Source organism: Furipterus horrens, unplaced genomic scaffold (genome assembly GCF_987537825.1).
Source record: "Furipterus horrens unplaced genomic scaffold, mFurHor1.1.pri manual_scaffold_3, whole genome shotgun sequence".
In the NCBI taxonomy this organism is placed as follows: Eukaryota; Metazoa; Chordata; class Mammalia; order Chiroptera; family Furipteridae; genus Furipterus; species Furipterus horrens.
Genome location: NW_028327173.1, coordinates 204,440,782 through 204,467,626, shown reverse-complemented (window position 1 = coordinate 204,467,626; position 26,845 = coordinate 204,440,782). Strand labels below are relative to the sequence as shown.

Sequence of the window (26,845 nt, the reverse complement as noted above, 5' to 3'; positions counted from 1 at the left end):
AACAATTAATAAATTAAAAAATAAAGTGAAACCTAAAAAAAAAAAAAGTGTTTAGGGTTGGGGATAAAATTGGTATACTTATAACTGTAAATTAATAAAAACTTTTTGGAAAGCAATATGAGAATAGATACCATTAGAATATGCCTACTTTTTATCTAAGGAATTAACCCCAATGACATAATTCGAAAGAAAGGTGAAGGTAAGAAACTAGAAAGTAAATAAATTTCCAACAACATAGGAATAAGCGAATTAGGATAATGAATAGATCAAAACATGGAAAAACATTATAAAACAACAGAGTTTTCATTTTAAGGCAGAGGAATTATAGGTGAGCCTTTTTATTAATTTTTTTCTACTGAAAATTTAAATAATTGTTTTCATTTAACAACATCTCTGAGGTTTCTGAGTTCACGGCAGGAAACGTGCTATCAGTAAGTAACTGTGGCTTCTCAGCCTCGATCCTGTCAGTGATCATCTTAACATATTTTACCGAATAGTGCACTAGTTGATAATAATGGAAACTTGTTAATTTTCAGAGGAAAGATTAGAAAGGAAAACAAGGTATTACAATGCTTATTTCTTTCTGGAAGTAGTTCAATCAAATTGGTTAATGGGAGCCAACACAAGAAAATTGATTCTGGAAAAATGGGGCTTTCATTAAACCTGTTCCTTTTCTTTCCCCATTACCATTTATCCCCCCCAAACCCCTTTTCTCCTGCACCTTCCCCCTCCTCCCCACAATCACCACACTGCTGACAGGATCAATGATAAATCCATTCTCTACGTCTAGTAATTTCTTTCCTCTCCTTAACTCGCTGCTTCAATTTGACTCATGTCTCCTGGAATGAAAAGTTTGCAAGGGCTGGGATTATTTTAAATTTCCACTAGTGCTCTTTTTTTAAAAGATGCTACTATGTTTTCAACTTTACAGTGTTTGTTCTATCAAAATGAACTGGGACAGAGGCCAAAACTACCTCTTTGCTAAATGAGGAAATGAGAAAACACATAAAAACGTAGACAATTAATTCAGTCAAGACTTACTCCAGATACAGAGGCGATCATCTGCTTGCTCAGGATTGTTGACTCAGCTAGTTTGGTTCCAGCATCTGCACAAATAAACTAATAAGAAATTGAAAGGATAATTATTGTTAAGAGCATTTGGAGAGTAAGAAGGAGTTTATAATTTCAGTAGCTTGGCTTAAATTCATTAACGTTTACTTCCGTGACAATCTGCCTTGTATTTATGGTACTTGCTAATCACGACAGTTGATGCCCATCAGAAATTCAGAATCCCAGTACCAAGATGAACTCACAAATTCTTCCTTTACCCAGACAGCTAATTGGTACTAGAAACGTGTATTCGATCAAGCAAGGAAGAAAAGCTGTCAGTATTGTCAGATGAATTCTGAAGTTATTTTATTTATTCTTCAGTGCTTCTGGACAGTTACTGAATTTTCATAGATTTTCCCGGACTTCTGTCATCCGGTCACACATTTAGAACGAAAACAGAACAACAGCCGCCCTCAGCGTGAGTGTTCCAGCTGTTTCTTCCCCTGCAAGGCCCTTCCGTGTCGGGTCTTCCTCCTCTCGCTTCATTCCCGCCCGCCCTCTGTGCTGAGAGGACCGCACTGCTCTGTGTCCCCACGGGACTCCTCACGTGCCCCACTGTAACTGTCGCGGCCTCAGACTGCGATGACCTGTGAGTCTGCTTCTTCGCCCGCTGCGAGTTCTTCCCTAGCACAGACTCTGTGCCCTCACCCCCAGCACCGGCTTCGTGCCTGCCCCCTCAGAGAGCCTCAGCCAGGGTTTGCGAAAGGAATCGACTCATCAGGTATGACTTGAGATCATGATGAGGACGGATTTGCCAGGTGACGGTGTCATCGCCTTCTTTAAGGATATTCATAGGTGTTTCCCACTTAATGCAACACCCCTCGCTATGGTTTTAGGGGAAAAGTTAAGTCTGTAGAGTTTGCTATGAGTAATGATTTCCCGGTTGGTTGCCCTCTCCCGGCCTCTGCCCAGTGGCCCCGATCACGTTGGGACCCAAAGCTGCCACTCTGCAGCGGTCAGAGGCTAGGAAAGAAGCTTCGGCACGGACAGCTCCTCCTCCCCACTCATTCCTCTCTCACACTGAAAGAACACAGAGAAGTCCGGCAGGTCAGGACGACGAGACCAGTCCGGCCAGGCAGGCTCGGACCCCGTCAAACAGAGGAGACGCAGTGTGCGCCGGGGTGCGAGACAAAACCTCAAGGAGGCCTGCCGAGGAGCAGAAACCAGCAGGCTGCAGACTAAGCAGGGGTCCGAGTCAAAGCCTCATTAATGGGTTTTGGCGAACGAGAAGGCGCTGTAAGCCAAAGGCCTTCTGAGGTCGAGAAGCCCTTAGACATCTTGTTCAAGGCCACAGGCTGGTCTTCACGTGCGTTCCTCCACGAGAGGGTTCTCAGTGCAGGTAACTGAGCAGGGGCAAGAGGACAGCAAGCAGAGCTGTCTCTGAAAGCCACATGGCGGGAGTGGACACATGTCTCCATGGTCACATTCTATCACTTCCACTTGCCTCAAACACAGTTCCAGAAATCTGAAGAATCTATTTAACCATTAACTCGGAATCTGGCAAAGAAAGTGCCAGCTTATAACAGCCAGGGCATCCTTAAAATTTTCCATTATCTTATTCAGGAATGCTTATGTCTGCTCTTCTAATGTGGGCTTATTTCTAATATAAGGAAAGGTAAATAAATCAGGACTTTAAAAAAAAAAAAAAAAAAAGTAAAGCCTGTAACTTCGGCCAAAACCTTTAAGTAAAAAAAAATCTGATCGAAGTACATGGTGAAAAGAAGGAACTCCCAGTACCCTGGCAGACAGTTTTCCCCACAAAATGTATTTTCAAAAGCTATCTGGGTCTGCCATCTAAGACAAACTACTTATAACTAAATTCCAAAAACTCTGTCAGGACACCATTATTTTAATTAATTTCTTTAAAACAGCAGCAAGAGACTGCACAGCTCAGAGAGGCCAAGGGCAAGACAGAACTGCGTGGAAGTGTGAGCGCAGGGGACCCCAGGGAGCAGGAGGGCTTGTGGATGGTCTAAAGCCCCCGGCCCCCTGGAGTTTGCTTACACAGCCTCACTGCGCCCCTAGGGCAGGATAAGATGGGTGAAGAAGCAAAACTTCAGACCCCTCTATCTCCCCTCACCACAAGGCTCCCTCACCTGGCGTCCTCGGCCAAGGGAAATGAGAAACATAACGTAAGCAAGGGGTCAACCATGTTGTGCCAAGATACAAGGCCAAGTTCACGTGTCTGATCTGTGACAACTCTCAGAAGTCAAAGTTCATCAGGCCTCACCCGAAGAGCTAGGGAGGTGTCGCGGAGGGTCTAGCATGTTAAAGGTTATAAAAGTGCACAAGCCTAAAACCATCTACTGTTTACTTGGTCTCAATGCAGATCAACTAAGTCAACTCTTCTGTCTTCATTTTATATCGCTGCCAACCAGGAACTGAAAAGCTCCATTATAATTTTATAAAATTGCTAAAAATATAGAGCTATATCTAAAACCAGAGCCCTCTCCGGTGACTGCCACACAAGAAGAATTTGATACTTTCAGCTAGAAATAGGCACTCCCTCACAAATACAAAAGGATACAGAAGAAACGCAATATCTATTGTTCATTATCAAAATAGTATCTCCACTTCTCATCCCAAAGAGTGATCAGATTGTTAGTAACTCAACTAACATTAATACCCCACATCGACAGTAGCTGTGAATTAAAAACAACAGCGGTCCCCCTGCCTTTTCTTTGTCCCACAGCCCACCGCTAAACTATCTTTAAAAGAAAACCTTTCACCCCCATGATGTCTCATACTTTAATATGCAGGTACATCCCACACAGTGGGAGTGTTACATGCAAATTAGCAGAATGTCTACCTACTCTTGACACATAATAGGAGCTGAGGACGTTCTGGATTTGAGCTTATATAGCCTTTTGGTGGCTGTTAATGGCTTATCACTCTCATGAAAACTCCGCTTTAATCCATCTTAAGAACACTTCTAATAACATCTCGCAGCAGGCCAGCAGAAGAGAAAATGTCATAAGTGAAAGCAACGCCCTCAATAGACCTGCTTTAAAACCACAAGATAGAGCCTTGGTCCAAAGTACAGAAGAACCATGCCCTGATGGCCTACAATTTAGATCCTGAAGAATACATGTATTTTTCTATTTAGCAAATTCTTTAATCTCCATGCCTCTTCTTCTTTAAAAAAAAAAAATCGACGTGAACATTGAAGGCCACCTGACCAAATGTGAGTAAAAACAAATAATAGGAGCCATGGCTGGACTACCGCTCCAGCAGGCTGGGAGGTTTCCCATGATCCCAGCCTCCAGGAAGAAATTCTAGGAATCAAAAAACAGATTGGTACCTGTCACTGCCTTGAAATGTTTAGAACTTGGGTGACCCCACCGTCCTTGGGCAATTGTTTCATTGCCCCTTAAGGGGACTTTTACCAACAGAGCATTTGGTAAACAGGAAAGGCATCATCTATCTATGAGAAGAATATAAACTGCTCTTGTTCTATGAACTGACTCAATCTATCTACTAAATTACAAATTCAAGAGGTAGAGGAAATACCCTTGTGCTTCCCTGCGGGGTAAAAGAATGAAGGGTAAATCCACGGTTTGAGAAACGGCCTCTCTTCTTACTCATAGGGCCAGTGTCCTTTACAGTGGCTCAGCAGGGGAGTTTCTCCTTCCAAATGTTGCTTTCTTTTCTGTTTCCAAACTGCACTTTCAGTTAAACAAGGCCACCCCAACAGCCTTCAGATGGTGGTCACTGGTATCTATAAAGGAAGTCACTGTCTGCCTCGTGGGCAGGTCCTCCAGGAGCCAGAGGGCAGAGTTCTCTCGGACTCCAGGCTAGCTTCTCCAGCCTAAGAGAAGCTACCAGGGAGCAGGTTACACCCTGTGCTCTCCTCCAGAGAACACCTGGAGGACCCAGGCAGTTAAGGGCGAGAGAAAAAGGAACAGAAAACCCCTACAGAGAGATGCACTGTGCGTGAAGAGAGACAAGCTGCTTCTTCAACCCGTGTGTAGCCCCACAGAAGTCTCCTCTCTGTTACTTAGCCAGAAACCACGGGGCAGATACGGGAACTTGGAAGTATGCCTCCCCTTTACTTCTCTCAGTCATGAAAACTGTTCTAAGAGTTTATAGACTCAAGATACATATTTTGTGGGAGGTGGGAACATTCATAAAGTTGTTCTCCACAGGCATGATCTCAAACCATCTTCACAATACCTCTCCAACCTAAATAAACTTACAACTTGATTTTTTAAATCCAATGATTCAATAATAAATACAAATTTGTTTTAAAAAGATGAAAATGGGTTCCATGGACATGGTATATGAGTCTCAACAGCACATTCAGAGGAACCTCCCTTTTGCCCTCTTCCGTGCTAAAACTCATTTGTTTTGTTATTCCTTCACCAGCTGGGAGGCCATAATCACTGTTTTCATGGTTTCCCCAAGCGCTGGGCGACTGAGGCTGTCGGTGTTCTGGGGCTGCCCTGTGACAAGTGCTTATTACTGTTGCCTGATGCACTTCCTAGAAACGCAGCCCCCCTGCTGCAGTCACAGCATCGCGGGCTCAACCCCAAAAAGATCCAGCCTCGTAGACCTGCCCTGCTCGAGACTGGGGACAATCAGGATTATGCTCCCCAGTGCCCACGGGAAGGCACCTTCAGGACCTGACACCTGGGCTGTTTTCAGGTGTGAGGCTGCCAACCAAAACACTATCAGAAGCTGGTGACTTCCAGACACTGTCAACCAGCTGGCCTTAAATCTCTCACGGGCTGTTTCACTAAGCCCAGGTCACCCGCCCTCTCCTCCCATCAGTGTGGATCCCACTCATCGCCATGGTCACTTGTGGCAGCTACCTGCACTCAAGAGCCATAGAGCTGGGCTATGTGAATGGGAGAGGCTGGCCCCAGGCTGCCCCGGGGCAGAGATGCGAAGTCTGCCTGACCTCGGAACACAGATACTGTGAGTTTTGCTGCCAGCCTCCCCTTGGGCTGTCTAGCATCTTGGAACAATGGGAGCCACTCCATTCTGACTACATCATACCCGACACCATTGCTGCTGTTTCCCAGCAATCACTGCTCTTGGAGAGCTTCCGTGTGCCCAAAGCGCTCTTCAAAGGCAACCGAAGATCATTCCCCATTGGAACGACACGAATGTTTTATTAAGCCTCAAGGCTTTGAAGAAAACTCAATCCTGATCCTCAGCGTTAGTCATACAGTATATTGTAGTGAAGGAAGGGGACTGAGGAATGGATATTTAATGGTGACAGGTCTCCTTCCTCCTCTTCTCTTGAGTGAACACCTCAATTTCCGTGCACCCCTCAAGGTCCACACAGTCCCTTTTCTATGCCACTTCCCTACCCAGCACACACCCCTGCTACTATGCCTATTACGCTACCATAGAAAGTTTTGTTTACACGTCAACTTCACCGACCGGATAATAAATCCTGGAAGGAAGGGGCCGTGGCTTAATCATCTCTGTTTCCCTGGCACCTCCCCCACTCCATCCCCCGGGCTGGCTCACCAGCACCCCCGCCTCAGTACTTTACACACTGAATAATGGTTAGCCCGTTATCGGGAAAGGGCCTATGTCTTCTCCATCTCTGTGTTCCCAGAACTCAGCCCGCAACAGGTGGTCAGCAAATACTTATCACGGGAAACACTGCTGAATAGTCCAGTGCGGCCAGGTAATGAAAGCTCTCAGGAGCGAAGGCACTGCAAGGTCACTGTGGGTTTCCAGTGCAGGGTGTGATCTGATAAAAAGCAGTGTTTTAGCAAAATTCCTCTAGGCAGCCATAAGCCGGAAGGCTGGAGAGACGAAGGCAGGACAGACGCTCAGGGCTGTTGTGGTGATCGGGGCAAGGGGTGGAAGGAAAGGCCGACCAGGCTGCGCCCCGCCATGAACCGACCCTGCGGTCAGATGCTGACTCCGCTGTGCCAGCCTTGTGGTCTTGGTTGGGCACGGCCCTGAACGCCCCTGAGCCCCAGTCTTCTCATCACGATGCAGAATCAATTCCTCACACGGCTGTTGGGACAAGGTGAGGGGGATTTCTAAAGCGCCCACCATACTGCCTAGCACATAACAGGTGCAGAAATATTTGATTGATACATATGCCCCACACCTTCCTTAAATGGACCTGATGAAAGTATTACAGACAAGGCCTCAGTAAGCCTACCTGGACCAGCAGAAGGAGGTTTGTGTCTGGTAAGGGAGATTTCAGCTTGAGGGCCTGCAGAAGCTCTAGAACCACACTCCGGGACAGGTACAGCTTGTCCCTCTCCTACGCAGAACAGAAGAGAAGAAGGTGAGCAATTTCGAAAAATTCAGTTAGGACAGATCGATGTTAAAAGAGCATCTAAATGATTCACAGATCAGAAGTAAAAATCAGTATGTAAAAAAATGCATAATGAACTGTCTTTAATAAACAAAATTAAAACTAAAAAGGCACGTGAGTGTGTGTAATGGGTTTACTGCAGCACTGAGCACATAATTTAATGGAGAAGAAAAAGATCGGCTAGCTCTTAAATATTGAAACCACAGGATTCAGTTCTTATTCACAGGGAATGATACAGGTTCCCAGAACTGCAGAAATTAAACAAACCTAAGAGTATTTTTTTCAATAGAAAGTGATTTAGAGAGAAACGTGTACAACTGCTGAAAAGATCTTGTATCTTCTCTAAGGAACCTACTCTTTAAATAGGCAATTTTAAGCACACAGAAAAACAAAGAAATGGACTACATTAGGTACTATCATCTGTCTTTGTCCCATTGTAACATTTTGCTTTGATTTTACATTTTTTTATAATAAATCAAACACCACAGAAAGAGTTGAAGCTACCTATTCTCCCTTCCTTGAAGTAGCCACTATTTTGAATCATATACTTTTTTATACTTTTACTACATATGTATTATATATTATATATAATGTATATTATTTTTGCATATTTTAAAAATTTCTGTTGTAACATATAATTATAAAGTACTATTATAATGTATAATACAATATACAATTTGTCTCCATTATAATGTGTAATATTATTTCTGTATGTTTTTAACTTTCTCTTATAGTGTATAATATTATATATTTTTTGCATATTTTAAGCTTTCTATAATAGTATAATACTGTGCATATCTTTCTGCAACTTACAATTATTCACTACATTATATTTTTTGAAATTAGCCCAGCCTGATACAAGAAGCTCTATTTCTTTCAACTAAATGGATTAATAATATTCAGTATGTATGGACATATCTAAATTCATCAACCTGTCCTCCTATTAATGGAACGCTAGATTGTTTTCAATTTTGTAAGCCTTTTTTATTGTCCACTATAACACACATGCAGAAAAGTACATAAAACATACGTGTACAGACAAATGGGTTAGTATAGATTGAACTCTCGTGTAATAAGCACCAGGTGAAACAACAGCACATTCCATGCACCTTAGGAGCTCCCTGGGTTCCTTTCTTGACCATAATCAAGTACCTGGAGAGACCCTGTGGATTTGTATCCACTATCTGTTCTTTCCACTCACTCTCACTCATGCTATCCCGTCTCCTCATACAGCCTTTGTGTGCTGGACGTTTTATTTAAAAATTATTCGTAAAAATAATTTGAGGCCTGCAACATTATCTTCCTCCAAAGAGCTTTCTGTTCTCTTTTGCTGGGCACTTGGAGGCACGAGAGGTTCAGGGTTACCTTAATAACCATTCGAGGCTTGTACTTTCTTATCTTGAGCCACCAAAGAATTTGACACTCAGCTGTGCCCACATGAGGGCAAATGTACTTCTGGATTATCTTTACTTTGCGGTTCCGACCAAAAGTGGGTGTGTGGTTGGGGTATCAGACAGAGTCCCCATTCTTTGTAGGTTCTGGATTGTGACTTTTGTCCCCCTCTCCTGAATCTTCCAGAATTGCAGCTCAGTCTTTCAGTCACTTCTTCCTGACAGGCAAACACACCCAGGGCAAAAATGCCTGCAGTGCCAGGCTCACATCTCTGCATTTCTGGGCTGTCCCAGATCTTGGCCTGGTAACTTGTCTGTACTGGTTAACATTTTAATGCTTTTAAGAAGCTTTCAGAAAATATTCTGCTCACTTATTTTTAACGTTTTAAGTTAAATGGGAGGATAGGTTCAAATTATCTAGTCCATCGTTATCAGGGAGAAAGTCTAGGATTTTTATTAGAATTATATTAAATTTGTGAGAATTAGTTTCTTCCATGAACATGAGATCTGTATTTACTTAATGCTGTTTAATAAAATTTTCTGGTTATCTCCATAAAGTTCTTGTACATTTTGTTTAATTTATTTATTTTTAATTTTTTTCTTTTTTTAAAATCCCCACCCCGTTGTCCATGTCCATGGGTCATTTACACATGTTCTTTGACTAGACCCTTCCCCTGCTTACCCCATTCTCTCCCTCCCCCCTTAAGATTTATATTTTGTTGCCGCAATATATGACATTTTAAAAGTACATTTTATAATCATTTGTAGCTGAATATTGTAGGTGATTTCGGGGTATCCAAGTGTACCTAACATCCTTGCTGAAATCAAAGTTGTAAAAAGGTGTCTGCAGATAGATTCTCTTTGGTTCTTTTATAATCACATAGCTATGAAAAATGAGAGTTTTATTTTTCCTTTCCAACCCTTGTATGCTTGATCTCTTCTTCCTGTCTTACTGAACTTAGTAGGACATCCAGGACCAAAGTCACTAGGAGAAGTGATCATGAGCATCCCTGTCTTACTTATGATTTTAAAGGAACTGCTGCTGGCACTTCCCCACTAAGTATAGTGTCTCCTACAGGTTTCTGGGAGACAACTTTTGTCAAGTTAAAGAAGTTCCTTCTAGTCTTAGTTTGACAAGAATGATCATAAATGGATGCTGAGTCATATAGAATGCTTCTTTTTTATTTACTGAGATAATGATCAAGGTTTTTCTCCATTGATCTGGTAACACGGTGACGTGAATAGATGTTCTAAAATTTAAACAATTTTTATATTTCAAGAAAATCCTTACTTGGTCATGAAGCTTTAGTTTTAATGCATTAATTTGTTATTGTTCCTTCAGCATTTTTGCATCTCTGAAATATAATTTTCCTTGTCTCCACTGTCCTTGTCTGGTCATTATCAAAAGTCTCGTGGCCTCAAAATATGCTGTAATACATCTTTTAGTACTTGTTTCAGTTAAAAATACATTAGGGAATTTCTAATTTTCTTACTGCTTTATTTGGCCTTCACACATATAATAGCTTACGCTGGCAGAAAATTCCAAGTGAACAGTTTTTTTTTCTCTTAGTTTTAAAGACATTTTCCCATTCTATTCTGGCTTCCATTGTGCTATTGAGAAGTTTGTTGTCAGTCTATAGAGTGTCTTTTCTCTTGGTTGCTCTTAAACATTTCTTTTCTTGGCTGGTCTGTCAAGCTGTACCTTCCTCACGTAGACTATCGCATGAGCAGGGAAAACTTGAGTTTCCTTGTAATGCTTTTGGTGCTCATTGTGCTTCTTGAATCAAAGCATTAACAATTTTCATCAATTCTAGGACTGCTAAAATGCCTACTTCCCCCTCCGGGACACTTCCTAGATACATGCTAGAGCTTCTCTTTACAGTCTTCATCTTTTCTCTCTCTTTGCCGCATACTATGTAATGTCTTCAGTTCTTTTTTCCATTTCACCAGTTCCCCCTTTGGCTACATCTGATTTGCTGTTTAACCTGTTCATCAAGCTTTTTATGTTAGCGACTATTTCATTTCTAGAATTTCTATTTTGTTAAAATCTATCTGGGTATTTTTTTTAAGTGACTAGATCTCTTCTTATATTTTTAATTTTTTCTTCATATGCTTATTATTTAAAGTATGTTTTTATAGTCTCTATCACATAGTGATAACATTGGAAATCCTTAGAGGGAATAATCTTGCTGTTTGTTGACTATGTTAATCTAGCTCATGGTGGATTATTTCTTCCTATGATTTATAATTTTAGATTGTGAGCTCAAGTTCATCAAGATTTTAATTATGGAAATCCTGTTGGGCCTAGGTCAAAAGCATATCCCTCCAGAGAGGTCTGAGAATTGACTTCAAGTTCACTTCTGCCAGATATTCCAAAGCTATCACTTGCTGAGCACCAGTGTTACTTGACTTTATAGTTTAGGGTTTCGGAGCATGCAGGTATTATAAATCAAACTCTAAACATGTTCAAAAATAGGTATGCATTCACTAATTCTCAAGGAAGACTATAAATCTTTCTCAGTTTCCACGTTCAGACAGATCCCATTCTAGTCACCTCCATATAAGAATATATTCTTTCTAAAGTACCCTTTTACCAAATGTATAGCTTTTCCAGGGTTATGATTTTCTGCTGGGAATGGCTCTGCTCCAACTCCCAGCCTGAAATAGTCCCAAGACCTCATCTCCTTTCTCTGTGTGGGCCTTAAAACTCAAGCCACTAAGTCACCAAACAAGCAACACCCCCACCCCAAGATTTCCACAGTATCAGCTTATAACATTACCACTCTGGTTTTCAATTCCCTCTTCATTTTTGTCTCTTTTCATTTTCATAAAATTAGCTCTACTTTTAAAATCATGTTTATTTCACTTCTGGTCAAATGGAGGCATGGGTAGACTCACTATACCTCCTCACACAATGATAGAAAGAATTACAACCAGATCTCAAAAACAAATAACAACCAGAACTGTCAGAAAATTGAGCTGTATGGAAGTCTGACAACCAAGGATTTGAAGAAGCCATATTCATCCAGACAGGTGCCTTTGCTACACAGGCCACGCTAGTAAGATAGGGAGTAAAAGCTGCTCTACCTAATACACAGAAACACACACAGGTTGGCTGCCAAATTGAGGAGCCAAAGAAATATGGCCCAAATGAAAGGATAGAACAGAACCCCAGAAAAAGAACTAAATGAAATGTAAATAGCCAACCTATCAGATGCAGAGTTCAAAAACACTGGTGATAAGGATGCTCAGAGAACTCATAGAGTACAGCAAAAAATAAAGGAAGAAGTGAAGGTTACACAAAGTGAAATAAAGAAAACTACACAGAGGATCAATAATGAAGGGAAGGAAGCTGGGATTCATATCAACGATTTGGAACAAAAGGAAGAAATAAATATTCAACCAGAACAGAAAGAAAAAACAAGAATATTAAAAAAAAAAAAAAAAGAGGACAGGCTTAGGAATCTCTGGGACAAGTTTAAATGTACTAACATCTGAATCATAGGGACGCGAGAAGAAGAGGAAAAGCAAGAAATTGAGAATTTATGTGAAAAAATAATGAAGGAAAACTTCTCTAATTTGAAGGAAATAGACATACAAGTCCAGGAAGCAGAGAGAGTCCCAAATAAGTTGGACCCAAAGCGGACCACACCGAGACACATCATAATTAAAATGCCAAAGGTTCAAGATAAAGAGAGAAACTTAAAAGCAGCAAGAGAAAAGCAGAGTTACCTACAAAGGAGTTCCCATAAGACTACCAGCTGATTTCTCAAAAGAAACTTTGCAGGCAAGAATGGGCTGGTAAGAAGTATTCAATGTGATGAAAAGCAAGGACCTACAACCAAGATTACTCTCTCCAGCAAAGCCATCATTCAGAATGGAAAGGCAGATAAAAGTCCTTCCCAGACAAGGTAAAGCTAAAGGAATTCACCATCAACAAGTCATTATTACATAAAATGTTAAAGGGACTTATTTAAGAAAAAGATGACCAAAACTATGAACATTAAAATGACAACAAACTCCCAACCATCAACAACTGAATCTAAAAACAAAAACAAAAACAAACTACACAAACAACCAGAACAGGAACAGAATCATAGGTATGGGGATCATTTGGAGGGTTATTAGCCGGGAAGGGGAACATGGAGAAATGGGGAAATGGTGCAGGGATTAAGAAGCATATTTGGTAGGGACAAAATAGACAGGGGGCTGCTAAGAATAGTATAGGAAAAGGATGAAGCCAAAGAACTTATACTCACGACCCACGGACATGAACTGAGTGGGGTGGGATTGCTGGAAGGGGGAAGCTGGGTGGAGGGGGGCAAAGAGGAGAAAATTGGGACAACTATAACAGCATAAGCAATAAAATATACTTTTAAAAATCCTCTTTATTTCATCCAGCATTTCTAGTGTTTAAGTGGGACAGTTTTCAAGTTGTCTAGGCTGCCAAATGGGCATAAAGAGAAGTCTTCAGAGCCCTACCTTTCCATGCCTTTTCTTTAGATTAAACAGGGGCAAGGCTTGATTACATGCTGCTATTTAACTATTTCTTAAAGTTTCTCATTTTCTATGAGGTAGGTGGGAACACCCTAAACTGAAGCTTTCTATAAGTAACACTCATTTCAAGTTGAGAAAATGAAAAAGGGCAGATGACAACATGAAGTGGGAGGAAGGCCCCTAAAGTCACGAGGGGTTATAAGGGGACATAATGTGTAATGAAGAGTTATAGCCAAAAATATCTTGAATTCAAATTGGCAAAGGTCCTCTGTAATCAATACCTATAGTGGACAACATAGAAAATGCACATTCTTTATGGTTCTTCCTCTAACAAAATGCATTAATTTAAACAAATCAAACATAAAGAAAATGACTTCTAAATATAGAGCATCTTTTCATTCTATCTGGTGCTATGTCTTACAGATCAATTTTTTAAGTGAAAAAAAAAAAAACAATAAAAAGATCTTTTTCAGGAAGAATTTGAAAAAAGAAAAAAATGCCGATCATTTTGGTAGTTAGAAAACATACTGTTCCGGGCAACGTAATAGTTTATAATCAGAAGGAATAAGGAGAAGATTATCATGGGACACTTGATGTGGCAGAAGGGACACAAGATGGAAAGAAAGGAGACCAGAGTGTTTTAAATGGAATAAAAGCCCTGGTGTAAAATTAGATTTTTATGAGGAAAACGGAGGGCTTACAGAGGTGAACAACATGAATAAAGGAGTATTCTGAACACTCAGGAGAACACCAGAAACAGAGACCCCATTGAAAATAAACTTGGAAGACTTAGAAATTGAAAGGGTGAGATTTGCACACTGTTCCCAAGGACAGAAACGCCTCCTGCTTTTCCAGTCGCGTCCACCAGCTGCACGAGGCTGCTGGACGCGCCGGGCCAGCAGTAGTTTTCCATTCCCTCGGAGGCGGGGCCGAGGACACTGGAGATAATGCAATAGACAGAGCGCTGTGAAGGCAAGAAGACAAAAGATGAGATTACCATCTCAGAGGCCAAGGCCCCGGACCGGGGAGACAGACAAATGGTGAGAATTAAGGCGCTCCCCACAGGCCTTTACAAATGACAATCTGATATCTTTCTACTTTAGATATAAAAATAATACGTCAGGACGGCTTGCCTGCTAATCGTGGGTGAACCTGAGAAGGATTCATTGAAGAGGTCATTTAGCCCATTATCTCATTTCATTCAAAATGCCTCCTCTGTGAAACTATATGACCCTCAGTCCTCCCAAGTTTGCATATTTAAGATAGTCTACGTATATACGTAAAGTGTTTCTTTCCAATGATATTTATTAGACTTCAGCAGAATCACTCATTTTAAAACTACATTGAAGCAGTTAACCCACTAGGGCCTTGACACGCACGTGCACACCTACCTTCGTGAAAGCCCGGTAGCACAAGCCGCACACCTCCACCAGGTAGGCCAAAGTGAAGACAGCATTCTGAATGACAAAGCTGAGCAGTTTTGAAAATGGTTCCAACAAACTCTGCAATGAGATTGGGGCCAAATAAAATCAGTTGCTGATTTTTTCATTTAAAAAGTATTAAAGCCTTATGATACTTTAATGGGGTCATTCTTTTCTTTTTACTTAAAATCTGTTGCCAGCTGGCTACTGTAGCAACCCTGTTGGGTCGAACAAGAACAGAACTTCACCTTCAGTCAGTGGCCTGAAGAGCAGGATTTAATCATTTTACGGCTAAAAAAGAAATTCATTTTTCCAGATGCATCATTTATAAACCTACCTAACTCCCATCTTATCCTCACGTCCACCCGCAGCAATCAAGACTCTGTGAGATCTGCTTTAGACCTTCCGCTCTGTTTCCCAGAATCTCTAGACATCTGTTGGTTCATCCGATCCAGCTCCTCTAGAAGCCTGTCATCTCAGTTAAATAGCACAAACCAACGCTGGCCTGTGAACACCAAAGTACTGTTGGCTTGCTAAAACTCATCACGACCCAGCTTCCTGCCAGTGTTGGTCACCGGAAAGGCATTGTCAATTTTGGTTCCACCATCCGAAATTCACCCATAAAGGGTCAGTTTTAGTCCATATACTTTCTGAAGCCATTTAGAAGCATTTATTGAGCACCTACTAAGTATCAGGCAGAGGTAGATGCTTTTATATAGTTTACCTTATTCAAATTTCTTATAATTTGAATTATATGTTCAAATTATACTGTATGTTACAACAGTTAATGATACAAGCTGTAGAGTCCCACGCTCATATTTTCAAACCCTGGCTCTCTGTGGCCTGGAATAGGTGATGTAACCTCTCTGGACTTGGTGAAATGAGGATGATAATGGCCTCCACCTCGCTGGGTTGTTGGATGAATTGGAGAAGACAATGCACGGAAACCACTTGGCAACAGTAAGCCTCCCATCACTGTGAGCTACGATCTGCATCATCACTCTGCAGCCTCAGTACCCGCATTCTGCAGCTGACGCAACAGCAGGCAAGTAACTTGCTTAAAGCCACGCAGCTATTGAATGGAATTCAAAACCAAATTCCAAGGCAATTTTCCCGAGGCAGAATTGCTCTGCAGGGAAGAGAGAGTTATTTTAATTAGGCTCCAAAAGATTTCCAAGCCATTATTTCCACTACTTTTGAGCCTCTATAGTCCTAACTGCCTGGATTATAACAGCAATGCATGCTACATGCAGGATCTGTGGAAAGTATAGATAAGGAAATAAAAGTCATCCGAAATGCTACCACCTAGTGATAACATTTTGTTATATTTCCCTTCTTCGTTGTATACAAGCTTCGAAGATGAAATCTTACATGTAGACAATCCTACATTTTGTTAATATAATAACAAAAAGTAATTTCCAATGTTATTGAATTCCTCATAATCATCCATTTTAATGGCCACAAAAGTCATATTTTTATTCTAACAGTCCAACAAATAGATTTTTGCGTAATATTTACATTTTCATAATACATTCCCAGAAAATAAATGACTGAATCAAAGGATATAAGCATTTTGAGATCCTTTTTCCTTATTGATAAAAAAAATGAATCATTATATGTTAGTTGCCCTGATTATAGGAATTATATCTTTAATGTTTTGTATCCCCCACATAAACTCACATCGCATTTTCCACATTATAAAAAAAAATCTTAAAAAGAAACTCTTTGAAATAGTACTGCTGACTCAGCATTCTTTGCTTTGTATAAATGTTATTGCTTTAGATAGTGAATGAATGAAGACAGGAATATGTCTCTGTTGATAGAAAAAGGCATCCTTACTTGTCAAGAAAAAAAGAAACCTGAATTCAAACCTACATAGAAGTTTGCTCTTCTACCTAGCAAAGCATCATGGTGATGGGGCGATATGGCACAACATAAAAATCAAGGGACTTGGAGTCAAAGGATCTAGGTTCCAGTCTCAGATCATCCACTGACCAGCTACGTAACCATAGCCAAGACACTTCGTCTCTCTGAGCCTCTTCCCTTATCTGTAAATGAAAAGATTAGACCAAGTGACCTCTTTGCAACTTTGCAGCATAAACCATGAGTCTATGAAAGCACATTCAAGGTAAAAGTGATGGGAGAAGTGCCTTCCTGACATATTAACCAGTAGTTACAAGCCACTGTAGTACAAACTATTGTACCATTTCATACAGTGCAGCCCAGAAACGAAGCCAGGAACGTAGGGCCGGAATTCATGAAGCTCACGCTCTTCCTGGGAGACCCCAGAACAATGTAAGTGCTAATCTGGAGAGGTCCATCAAGTATCGTGGCACCTGATAGAGGAGGAAGTTGCTACAGGGGATATGAACGTTTTTTAAATTGAAATTCAAAACCTTATTTTGAAGAATGAGAAGTTCACCTCTCGGATAAGGGTATGAAACATTCCGGGTAAAGGAAATGACCTAAGCAAAGGCGAGGAAGTATGAAATTAAGTAAGATTATAAATGTGGAGCAGTTAACATAATGCCTTCCCTATGGTAAGTGCTCAAAAAGAGTGGTTGTTGTTTTGAGAATGACAATGACTCTGGGAGGACGCAGGAGGCATGGGGGATGGGACAGGTAGCCGAAGACTAACTTGGAAAGGTAGGCTGCAAAGTTAATGAAGTACCTTCTGGTAGGCCACATGAAGGAATTTTGGACATTATCCTAAAAGAAATGAAAAATTATCAAAGATTTTAAAGCAAGAAATCATGCGACGAGATCTGTGTGGAGAAGGAGCACCATTTAGTCCATAGTGTGGAGGGCAGATCGGTGGACGTGACCCAGAACGAACAGGACCAGTTATAAAAAACGTTATTGTGATATATGAGCACTCTTCCCATCAGACACCTTCACAGAGATTGAGAGTGAAGCATTCGGGATGCAATAACTGCTTCTTCAGTATTGCTACACGCCTTCTTTTTAGGTTAAAAAATAACTAAATACCAACCGGTTGTTTGCCTGAAACATACATACCCTTGTGGCATTGGTAGAGGGTATCTTCAAGAGGCAAATCATAATCCTCAAACTGGAATCTAAAGAACACTGGGAACAAATATGAAAAAAGTGAAAATCAGTACCCCTCTTAATATATCTTTTCTTCATCTGTTTCCTGTGAGCCATTACTTTAGGAAATAAAATCTGCAATATAGCTGCCTCCTTATAGCTTTCCATGCCATATAGTCACGTTGAAAAAAATAATTTTCAGGTTTTAAAAAGTTTTACTAAACAGTGTTAAACAATTAAATAATTAAACATAGTTCTTAAACTATTTCTCAAAGATATATCCCTACGATGAAACCAGAGAGAGTTGGGTAAGGAACTGGGCGGATGAAGGGATAGATGTGTGGATGGTTGAATGGCTGAAGGGATGGGATGGATGGACTGAAAGGCGGATAGGTAGGCACATGCCCCACTCTACAGAGGTGCACTAATAAAAAGCCATGTTGGAAAAACAAAACAAAACAGATCAATTTAAAACCACTGGGCTTATTAATCCAAATAAGAACCAGTTTCATCTGCCCTTTCTCTGCTACTAAAAGACATGACAAAAACCTGTGGAAAAGCAGTAAAATTTCCACAAGAGAAAAATCAGATCACACAAATTTATTAGAGTTGTATTTGGCAAGATTCCACATCAAAACATACTTTTTAACTCGAGTTTCCTGGGATTGGGAAAAATGTTACGGCAAGAAGAAACAATAATAGCATTTAACATTATAAATACACCCCAACAGCAGGCTACAGGTAAGTCGCTGCAGCGGGGCCCCGTAGGGACTTCCTTAAGAGAGTACGAAGTAGGCCAGTGGGCCTCCAATGTAACCCCGGGACCAGCAGCCCCTGTTACCTGGAAACGCACTAGAGTGCAAACCCTCAGGCCGCACCCCTACTGAATCAGAAACTCTCAGAGTAAGGCCCAGGAGTCTGTTTCTCAGCAAGTCCTCCAGGGACGTGGGGGAATACTAAAGTTTGTGATCCACCTCTCTAAACTGATAACAAACTACAGAAGGTTTTTCAGTGGCTTAATACTTCCCCCAGAGTTTAAAAACAAAGCAGCCGATGACCAGAGCCAGGGCCCAGGTCTGAGGGAGCAGGGGAAATTTCCCACACATTCTGACAGCGTTCTGCAAGTGCTTCCTAAGGGAACCATTGGTTTATTTAATCTGCCCAATACCCATCAGAGTTGATGTGACATTTACATTACTTTGAACCAGGGGGTGAAAACCGGTCGCTCATTGGATCCCTGTAGTGCTTTAAAAACCAGGAAATAACATTTTGGAAAACATGGGAAGATCAACAGCATGAGAGACCTGCCTTCCCACATAACAAATGGCTGCCCCTGTTAGCAAGGGTCTCAATTCTCCGTATTATCTTATCTCACTCTACTCCTCTGGGCAGTCAGGGTCCCTGTGGGCAGGGCTGAAGGTCACAAATTAGGCTGACCGGTTGTTCGCAGCTGGCAATACTTCCAACGGGTCAGTGTTCAAGTTTAATATTTTGACAGTAGCATCAGCCTATAGGCATTTGCATTTGCCAGCCTGGCCCCACCCCTTCTCTTAAGCAACAAGTGGCCCTGAATGGCTCTCTGGTCCTAGGGAGGCTCCATGTGGCCGAATTAAAATGCACACACTTGATTTCCTATGTGTTTATGTCCAGTAGCTATATAAGTGCGGGGTTGCGAAGTACTAACCCTCTTTGCTTGGGTTTATGCCGCTACCCCAGACTTGTGGGCAGACAAGAACCAAAGGATATGAGACTGAAGACCTCAGTACCCCTGCTTCTCACAGTAACTTCCTGCTCCAGGAAAGCAGCGCAGACCGCGCTACGAGTCCCTGAATTATCATCCTTACCGCCCCTATGTGGGGTCCTATTTTCCAAATCTGCCAGTTTGGAAAAAGGTATTAATCAGAGGTGGTTGGTCTTTATAAAATGTTTTATACGCATGTGATACTCGTTTTAGAAGAGGTGCTGCTACCATGTAACTTCGCCTGTCAGATCAGCCAGTGATTCATTAGCAAGTGGAATGCTTCTCTGTGATCTGCTCGGAGCACAAGAAGCCTCTGGTACAAACGAGGCTCCCTGCCACAGCAATGCCCCTACCAGACAGTCTGGCTCCCTGCCATGGAGACCAGAACGTCCTCAATTCAGCCCTGCTTTACAAGGACTTGAGAAGTCTGTTAGTGGCAAAGGCTGGGAGTCAGGAGATTTGAGTTCCAGTCCTCACACTGCCACCACCTCTCCGAATCTGTGGTCCCCAGCTGGAAAATGGGGACGTTGGAAAGAATGGTTTTTATAGGTCTCTTCCAGCTTTAACAGTATAGGATTCTGTTTCCATATTTAATGGGCTCATGTTAAAAATGTTCCTTAGGCTATCAGATTCCCAGTTAGGTACTTGTGTGGGTGTTCTTGGAGGGTGGGGGTGCTGCAGAGAGAAGGGTGTAAAGCCACCAAGAATATCACCTTGGCCTCGCAAGTACTTTATTCACAAAAACACAGTCATCACTTCCATCTAGATAATTCTCTAAAAGTGCAGCTTTACATTATACGTCTGGTCTCCTTTTAGACAAAAACTATTTATTTACTTACCTATTATTTAGTTAATATCCACTTGAGAAAAATTTCTAGATAAACACAATCTAATGTCTTCCTGACCTGTATTTGTTTACATAAACCGGAAACATGAAATCACTAAGTTAAAATGCCCACTGGAGGCTGCTGTCATTCGTAACATTTGTAAAGAACAACCTAAATGATACTGTCAACGCCGTGGCTGACAGAGATTCTATACAGCCTCTTAGGAAACATTAACTCACCCAAGACAGATGGTCTGTAAACCGAAGAAAGTAATTTAAAATGAAATCCTGGGCTCAGCTTACCTTCAGGGGCAAAACACAAGGCAGCTTGGCAAAAAATGTCTGAAACTGGTTGCTGATTGTGGTCCAGAGGCTACTAGGCGAATCCATGGGCAAAGCTTCCATGAAGGTAGCAATGTTTTCCAAACAGTGTATCATAGCACCCCCTGCTGGTAAGTTCTTTTTGTTATTTAGACCCTGAAAACACAAAAGCAGAGGCTATCAACAGCTGGGACGGCGCGGTCCTTTGGGTAGCTGCTTGGTAAAGTTCAGTTTTCGAAACCACCGATTCGGGCTGTAATCGTGTTCCGGGCCTCCTACATAGGGTTATCACTGCAACTGGCAGGAGCGCAGAGAGCAGCCAACACGTTCAGACACCCTTAGGAAAAACTGGGATCTCTGACTCGGCGAGAAAAGGAGCGACATGAGCGAGAAAAATGTCTCTTAACTATCTACAACCGGCGTGGTTCGGCGCTGAACAGACACCATGAATGATGCTCGTGGGAAACTCTGCTGGCCAAAGACGGGCGGTAATGAGCAGCAGCAAGGTCCCCGTGGCAATCTGCCGACACTCCACGCTAACCGGGAGAGCTGGCAAGTGGGGGACCCGAGGCAGGAATGCAAGTGTCGCAATACAACAAGTAAGCGATGCACCTAATAAGCAGGACTGGGATCCAAATCTCGTGGCACAACCAATAAGTGAGGCGGGGACTTGAATCCAAGTCTCACTCTGCAGGGCACGCTGCTCTCCTCACCACGCACCCCGAAAGGCGGGGAGTTCCGGGAGGCGGGTGCTCAGCGGGTGGCGGCCGCCCTTTAGCTCAGTGGCCAGAAGCTTTCAATAAACGGTGAGTCCATACAAAACGGCACCGTCTAACTGACGCTGGCCGATGCGTTGGCAATTTTCAAATTGATTTTTAAAATTAAAATGGTTTTAAACTTACATTTTAATGTTACAATTAAAACTATTTCAGTTAATTTTTAAATGAAGTGACTTTCGTCGCAGGGATTCCCACAGGGGCCGGGAGTGTCCGCAAACCTACCTCCAAGAGCTGACTGAGCGCAGCCACTGAGCTCAGCTCATTGAAGTCCATCAGAGACGTGGCTAAGGTCCGTAAAAAAGTCCCATCTGCAAAGGGAACAGTCACAGTTAGCGGGGATCGGCCCCGGCGGGCGGCTGTGCTGCGGTCCCCCCCTCCCCAGGGACGCGTTACCTTTGATGGTGCTCTGGAACAGCTGCGGGAAGATGCCGTTGGGGGCCAGCTGGTGGAAGATGCAGCGCAGGAACTGCTTGGCCACCCCCGCCGCGTTGCCAGGAACCATCATGCTGGGGTGCAGCCGGGAGAGAGAAGACAAGGGATCGTGGAACAACAGCATGGGTTTAAGTATTGATTTACTTATTTACTTCAAGTTCAGGCATGTACACATTACTGGTCCACTTACGGAATCTCTCAATTGTCATGTTCACCAGTGAGATGAAATATTTGCTAATCACACAGGACCCTGTTAATATGTTTTCAGAAAGAGAGAACCAGGAAATGCCAGGGTGGTCCCAGGCTAGTCCAGCCACCCTAATGTCCAGATGAGGGCTCCGAGGCCCAGAGAGAAAAGGTGACCTGCGAAGGTCACTAGTCTAGAGAACGGCTGAGTCAGGACTAGAACCCAGGGTGAGGATTATCAGCAAGATCATCCCCAAAGTGTCACTGGCTGAAAGGGAGAGCTGCTCTGGGGAAAACCCAGCGAGGGAAATGTTCATTCCTACTGGGAGAACTGGGAAGGGTATTTGGGGGGCAGGTGGTCTGTGAGGGCACTTGTGTCAAATGGACGGGACTTTGATGTGTACGGTTGTCCCTCCACCCTCTGTACCACCTCTGCATGTCAGGAGGGAGCCACAAGATGATTATGTGGCCCTGCCCTCAGACTCAAATACTAGGTCAGCTATAAATCAAGGAGCCCAAACTGATAACTGGGTAGAAGTCCCTCACCGCCAAACTGTTTCATTGTGCCACGTCTACCCCGAAACACTGGTTCAAAACTTGTAGGTCAAAAACATTCTTCCGGAAGAAATAACACCAACCTTCACAAACTCTTCCAATATTTAGGGAACCCTTCCCCACTTATTTTATGACGCTGACATAGCTCTAAAATCAAAATCAGATAAAGTCATTACAAACCAAACAAGAAGGAAACAAAGACCAACGGCCCTCATGGACATTTAATCCCACTATAAATAAAAAGGACGATGGGCCATGACCAAATGGAATTTACCCTGGGAATGTAAAAATGACTCAATATTCAAAAACCAATCAACTAAGTGAAGTCAGCTTATTACATTACAATGTTAATATTAAAAAATCAATTTGTACAAGTTTTTTGTACAAATTTATTTTTTTAATAAATTTAACAAATGAAAACCACAAAACACTGCGCAGAGAGAACAGAAAAGACTAGATGAAATGAGAATATATACTATGTTCATGAATTGAAAGCCTCAATATTTTTATGATGTCAGCTATGTCCAAATTGATTTATAATTTTAATACAGTCTCCGCAGGCTTCACCCTCCCCTCACCAAATTGAGAAGCTTATTCTAAAATTTATACAGAAATGCGAAGAATCTAAAATATCCAAACCAATATTCTTGAAAAAGATGATCGAAGGCAGATGATTCACACCATCTGACTTCACGCTGACTGACTACACAGCTACAGTAACAAAGACAGTGGTGCCAGTGTAAGGCTCAGCAGACATCCATGAAACGGGACAGAGAGCTATGAAGTAGCTCGATCCTAAGATGGCATTTGATTTTAACGGCACCGAAGTGATCCAGTATGTAAAGGGAAAGTCATTTTTTCTTTAATGGTGAAGAAATAACTAGATGTCTACACAGATGAAATGGAACATCAACCCCTACCTCACACCACACAAAAATAATTTAATTTGAGATGGATCATATAAATGCTAAAGTCATAAAATTTCTAAAGTAAAACTCTGGAGAATATCTTCTTGACTTGAGGAAAGGCAAAGGTCCCTTAGACAAACAACAGGGAGCAATAATTACAAATTGTTTTAAATTTGTAAAACATCGGACTGGATCTAAATTAAAGGCTTCTCGTCAAAATATACTATTAAGAAAAGGAATAGGTAAGCCTCAGACTGAGTGAAAATATTCTCAAAACATATTTAATGAAGGCCTGCTATTCAAGATATATAAAGCAACCCTGCAACTCAATAATAAAAAGACAAAAATTCAGTTTAAAAGGTATTTGAAAAGATTTACAGAGGGTTATGAAGAATACTTGAAAATATACTCAACAGCATTTAGCCATCAAGGAAATGCAAATTATAACTATAATGAGGTGCCCACTAGAATGGCTAAGATTAAAAAGACCAACACCACCAACTTTTGGCAAGGGTGTGGGAATACCAAGTCTTAGACGCTGTCGGTGGGAATACCAAATGGTACAATCACTTTAAAGGGAAGTTCTGTTAGTGTCTCAAAAATTGAAACATACACCTATCTTGTAAGCCAACAGTTCCATTCCTAGGTATTTACCTGAGAGAAATAAAAACACTTGTTTACAAATAAGGTTTCTGTAAGAATGCTGTAGCAGCTTCATAATAGCCCCAAGTGGGAAACCATGCAAATGTCCCTCAGTAGAAAAATGGAGAAGCACGCTATGGCTACTCAGCTCTGAGAAAGAAATGAACTACTTATGCATGCAACAATGAGGAAGAATCTTAACAGCATTATTCTAAGCGAAAGGAGCCAGACCCAGAAGAGCACACACAGTGTGATTCCACTTACATGAAGTGCTGTAGTTGAAAAAAATCAGGATGTGTTTGCTTCTGAGGGTGCAGATTGACTGGGAAGATGCACAGGGAACTTTCTGGGAGTGATGGGAACTGTCTATATTTTGAAAGGGGTTTGGGTTGTGCAGGTGTATGCATCTGTCAAAACTCAGTTAATGTACACCTAAGATATGTGTACTTTTAATGTAAATTTTGCATTAGAAGAAAAAAACATACACAAGAATTGAACTTCAGGTAAAGAATATAGGGGGACCCTGGCCAGTGTGGCTCAGTGGGTTGGAGGGTTGTCGCATAAACTATAAACTTGTCCCAGACAAGGCGCATGCCTAGGTTGCAGGTTCAGTCCCTGGTCGGGGCGCATACAAGAAGCGACCGATGGATGTTTCTCTCTCATATCAATGTTTTTCCCCCTCTCTCTCCCTCCCTTTCCCTCTTTTTAAAGTCAATAATGAAAATTACTTTGAAATGCATCCAAAAATAAAATGATTTGATGGATGGGTAGACAGATGGCTGGATGGGTGTCTATGTGATAAAGCAAGTGAAATGCTCATTGTAGAACATAGGTGACAGGTATACGAGTGTTCACTATAAAATTCTCTCAATTTTGCAGTATGTTTAAAGTTTTTCTTAATAAAAATGTTAGGGAAAAGATAAAAACAAAATAAGAAATTTCATGGCCAAAGAGAGCATAAGAAAAGAAGAGCAAACATTCCTAAAACCTTAAGTTATGGAAGTGTGATAACACTATCTTCTGTTTGTAGGACCTGCTATAGTTGGGCTATCACATATACTGTATTACTTGGACCTCGCCATAAATACCCCAACGGCGCAAGGCCCTACGTTAGTATATCTCTTTGATAGATGAGGAAACTAAAACAGAGAGACAAATATGCCCAAAGTCATACACAGTATCCATTCCTGCTCTGCTCTGGTCCTTCCTCTCCACTGTAGCCAAAGTAACCTTTCTACATGCTACACACACACTTTGCTGCTTACAAATCCTTCAGTGGCTTCCCCTTGCTGCTCAAAGAAAATCCGAAACATTTAATGTGGTTTATAAGCACTGTACCATGTGACAAGCCAATCTCAGCAAGAGCTTGCATTTCTGTGCTGCAGCCACACTGGCCTTGTCGTAGCTTCTCCAACACACTGTGTTCCTCACTGCCTCAGGGCCCAGGGCCTTTGCACATGCTCTTCCCATAACTCTCTGCAGTTAAACCCAGCTCATTTTTTTCAAATAGTATTTTAAACATTACTCTTTAAGGGAAGTGCTTGTCTCCTTCCCTCCTCCTTCACCTCCGGTCTGCCTGTCATATACCCGCTCACCTCTCAGCAAAACAGGCCCATCTCAGTAAATGGCCCACCCACCCACCCAGTTGTTCAGGCCAAAACTTGGGGGTCACTCCTTCCTGTTTTCTTTCTCTCACACCCAACATCCAATCTATTGGTAAAGCCTGTTGGTTCTACTTTCAAAATACTTCCTCAATATAACCTTACTTCTCACGACTTTAAACCAAGCCTCTGTTATTGCGCACCTGCGCCATTGAAATGGTGTCCGACCTGGCTTCCCTGCTTCTACTCTTGGCCCATCCTCCTCCATGACCTGTTTTCCACACAGGACCCAGACTGGTCCTTTCAAAACACAGGTTAAGTCACACCACTCCTCACTCCCGGCTTCACACAGTGCAAGCCGGAGTCCTTAGAATGACCCCCTGAGCTCTGCCTGGTCTGGCCTCCCATTAGCTCTTTCATCTAGTCCCTAACCTTCCTCCCAGGCCCGTGTTGCTCCAGCCTACATTAGTCTTCTTCCCCAAACACACTAGGTATTTTCCTAACTTACGGTCCTTGCATTTGCGGCTTCCTCTGCCTGGAACATTCTTTCTATAAACTGCTGCATGGATGCATCTCCCCTTTTTCGGGTTTTTTTCCATACCGCTTCCTCAGACAGGCTGCCTTGACCTTTACATCCAAAATACTACCCCCAGGAGCTCGCTTTCTCCTGGACTGGCTTGATTGTTTTCCACAGTATTTAACCCTACATGACATAAAATTACATTACCAGTTGTCTGCCTCCTCAACTAGAATGTAAGTTCTGTGCGAGCCAGGAACCGTATCCTCAGTTCCTAGTGGTCATTCCATAAATACTTGTTGAATAAATAAACATCTCACTACACGTTTTGTTCACAGAACTTAGCACTGTTTACAATTATAAACGTGTGCAAATATTCTATTCATGTTTATCTCCCAGAGACTATGAGTCCTACAAGGGCAGGAATCACGTCAGTAATGCCCCAGATGAAACCTAAGCATCTAGCACAGTGTCTGGTACAGAGTGGGCTTAAAAACACTTACTGGCTAAAACGAGTGAGCACATGAATGAATGAATGAATGAATGAATGAATGAATGTGTGAACAGAAAATGAATGAGTG

At 42.0% G+C, this 26,845-nt stretch overlaps 1 protein-coding gene across 3 annotated transcripts in view; it reads right to left on the bottom strand.

Moving 5' to 3' along the window:
- UNC79 (unc-79 subunit of NALCN channel complex) overlaps positions 1–26,845 on the bottom strand; it is a 161,997-nt gene that overhangs the window by 19,135 nt on the left and 116,017 nt on the right. For all 3 annotated transcript variants that reach the window (XM_090272125.1, XM_090272127.1, XM_090272126.1), the window contains 7 exons: positions 21,817–21,929; positions 21,646–21,731; positions 20,627–20,800; positions 17,727–17,795; positions 14,679–14,789; positions 7,241–7,345; positions 1,042–1,119 (listed from right to left, as the gene is read on the bottom strand). In XM_090272125.1, coding sequence (XP_090128251.1) covers positions 1,042–1,119; positions 7,241–7,345; positions 14,679–14,789; positions 17,727–17,795; positions 20,627–20,800; positions 21,646–21,731; positions 21,817–21,929 — 736 coding nt within the window. The remainder of the gene's footprint in view (positions 1–1,041; positions 1,120–7,240; positions 7,346–14,678; positions 14,790–17,726; positions 17,796–20,626; positions 20,801–21,645; positions 21,732–21,816; positions 21,930–26,845) is intronic.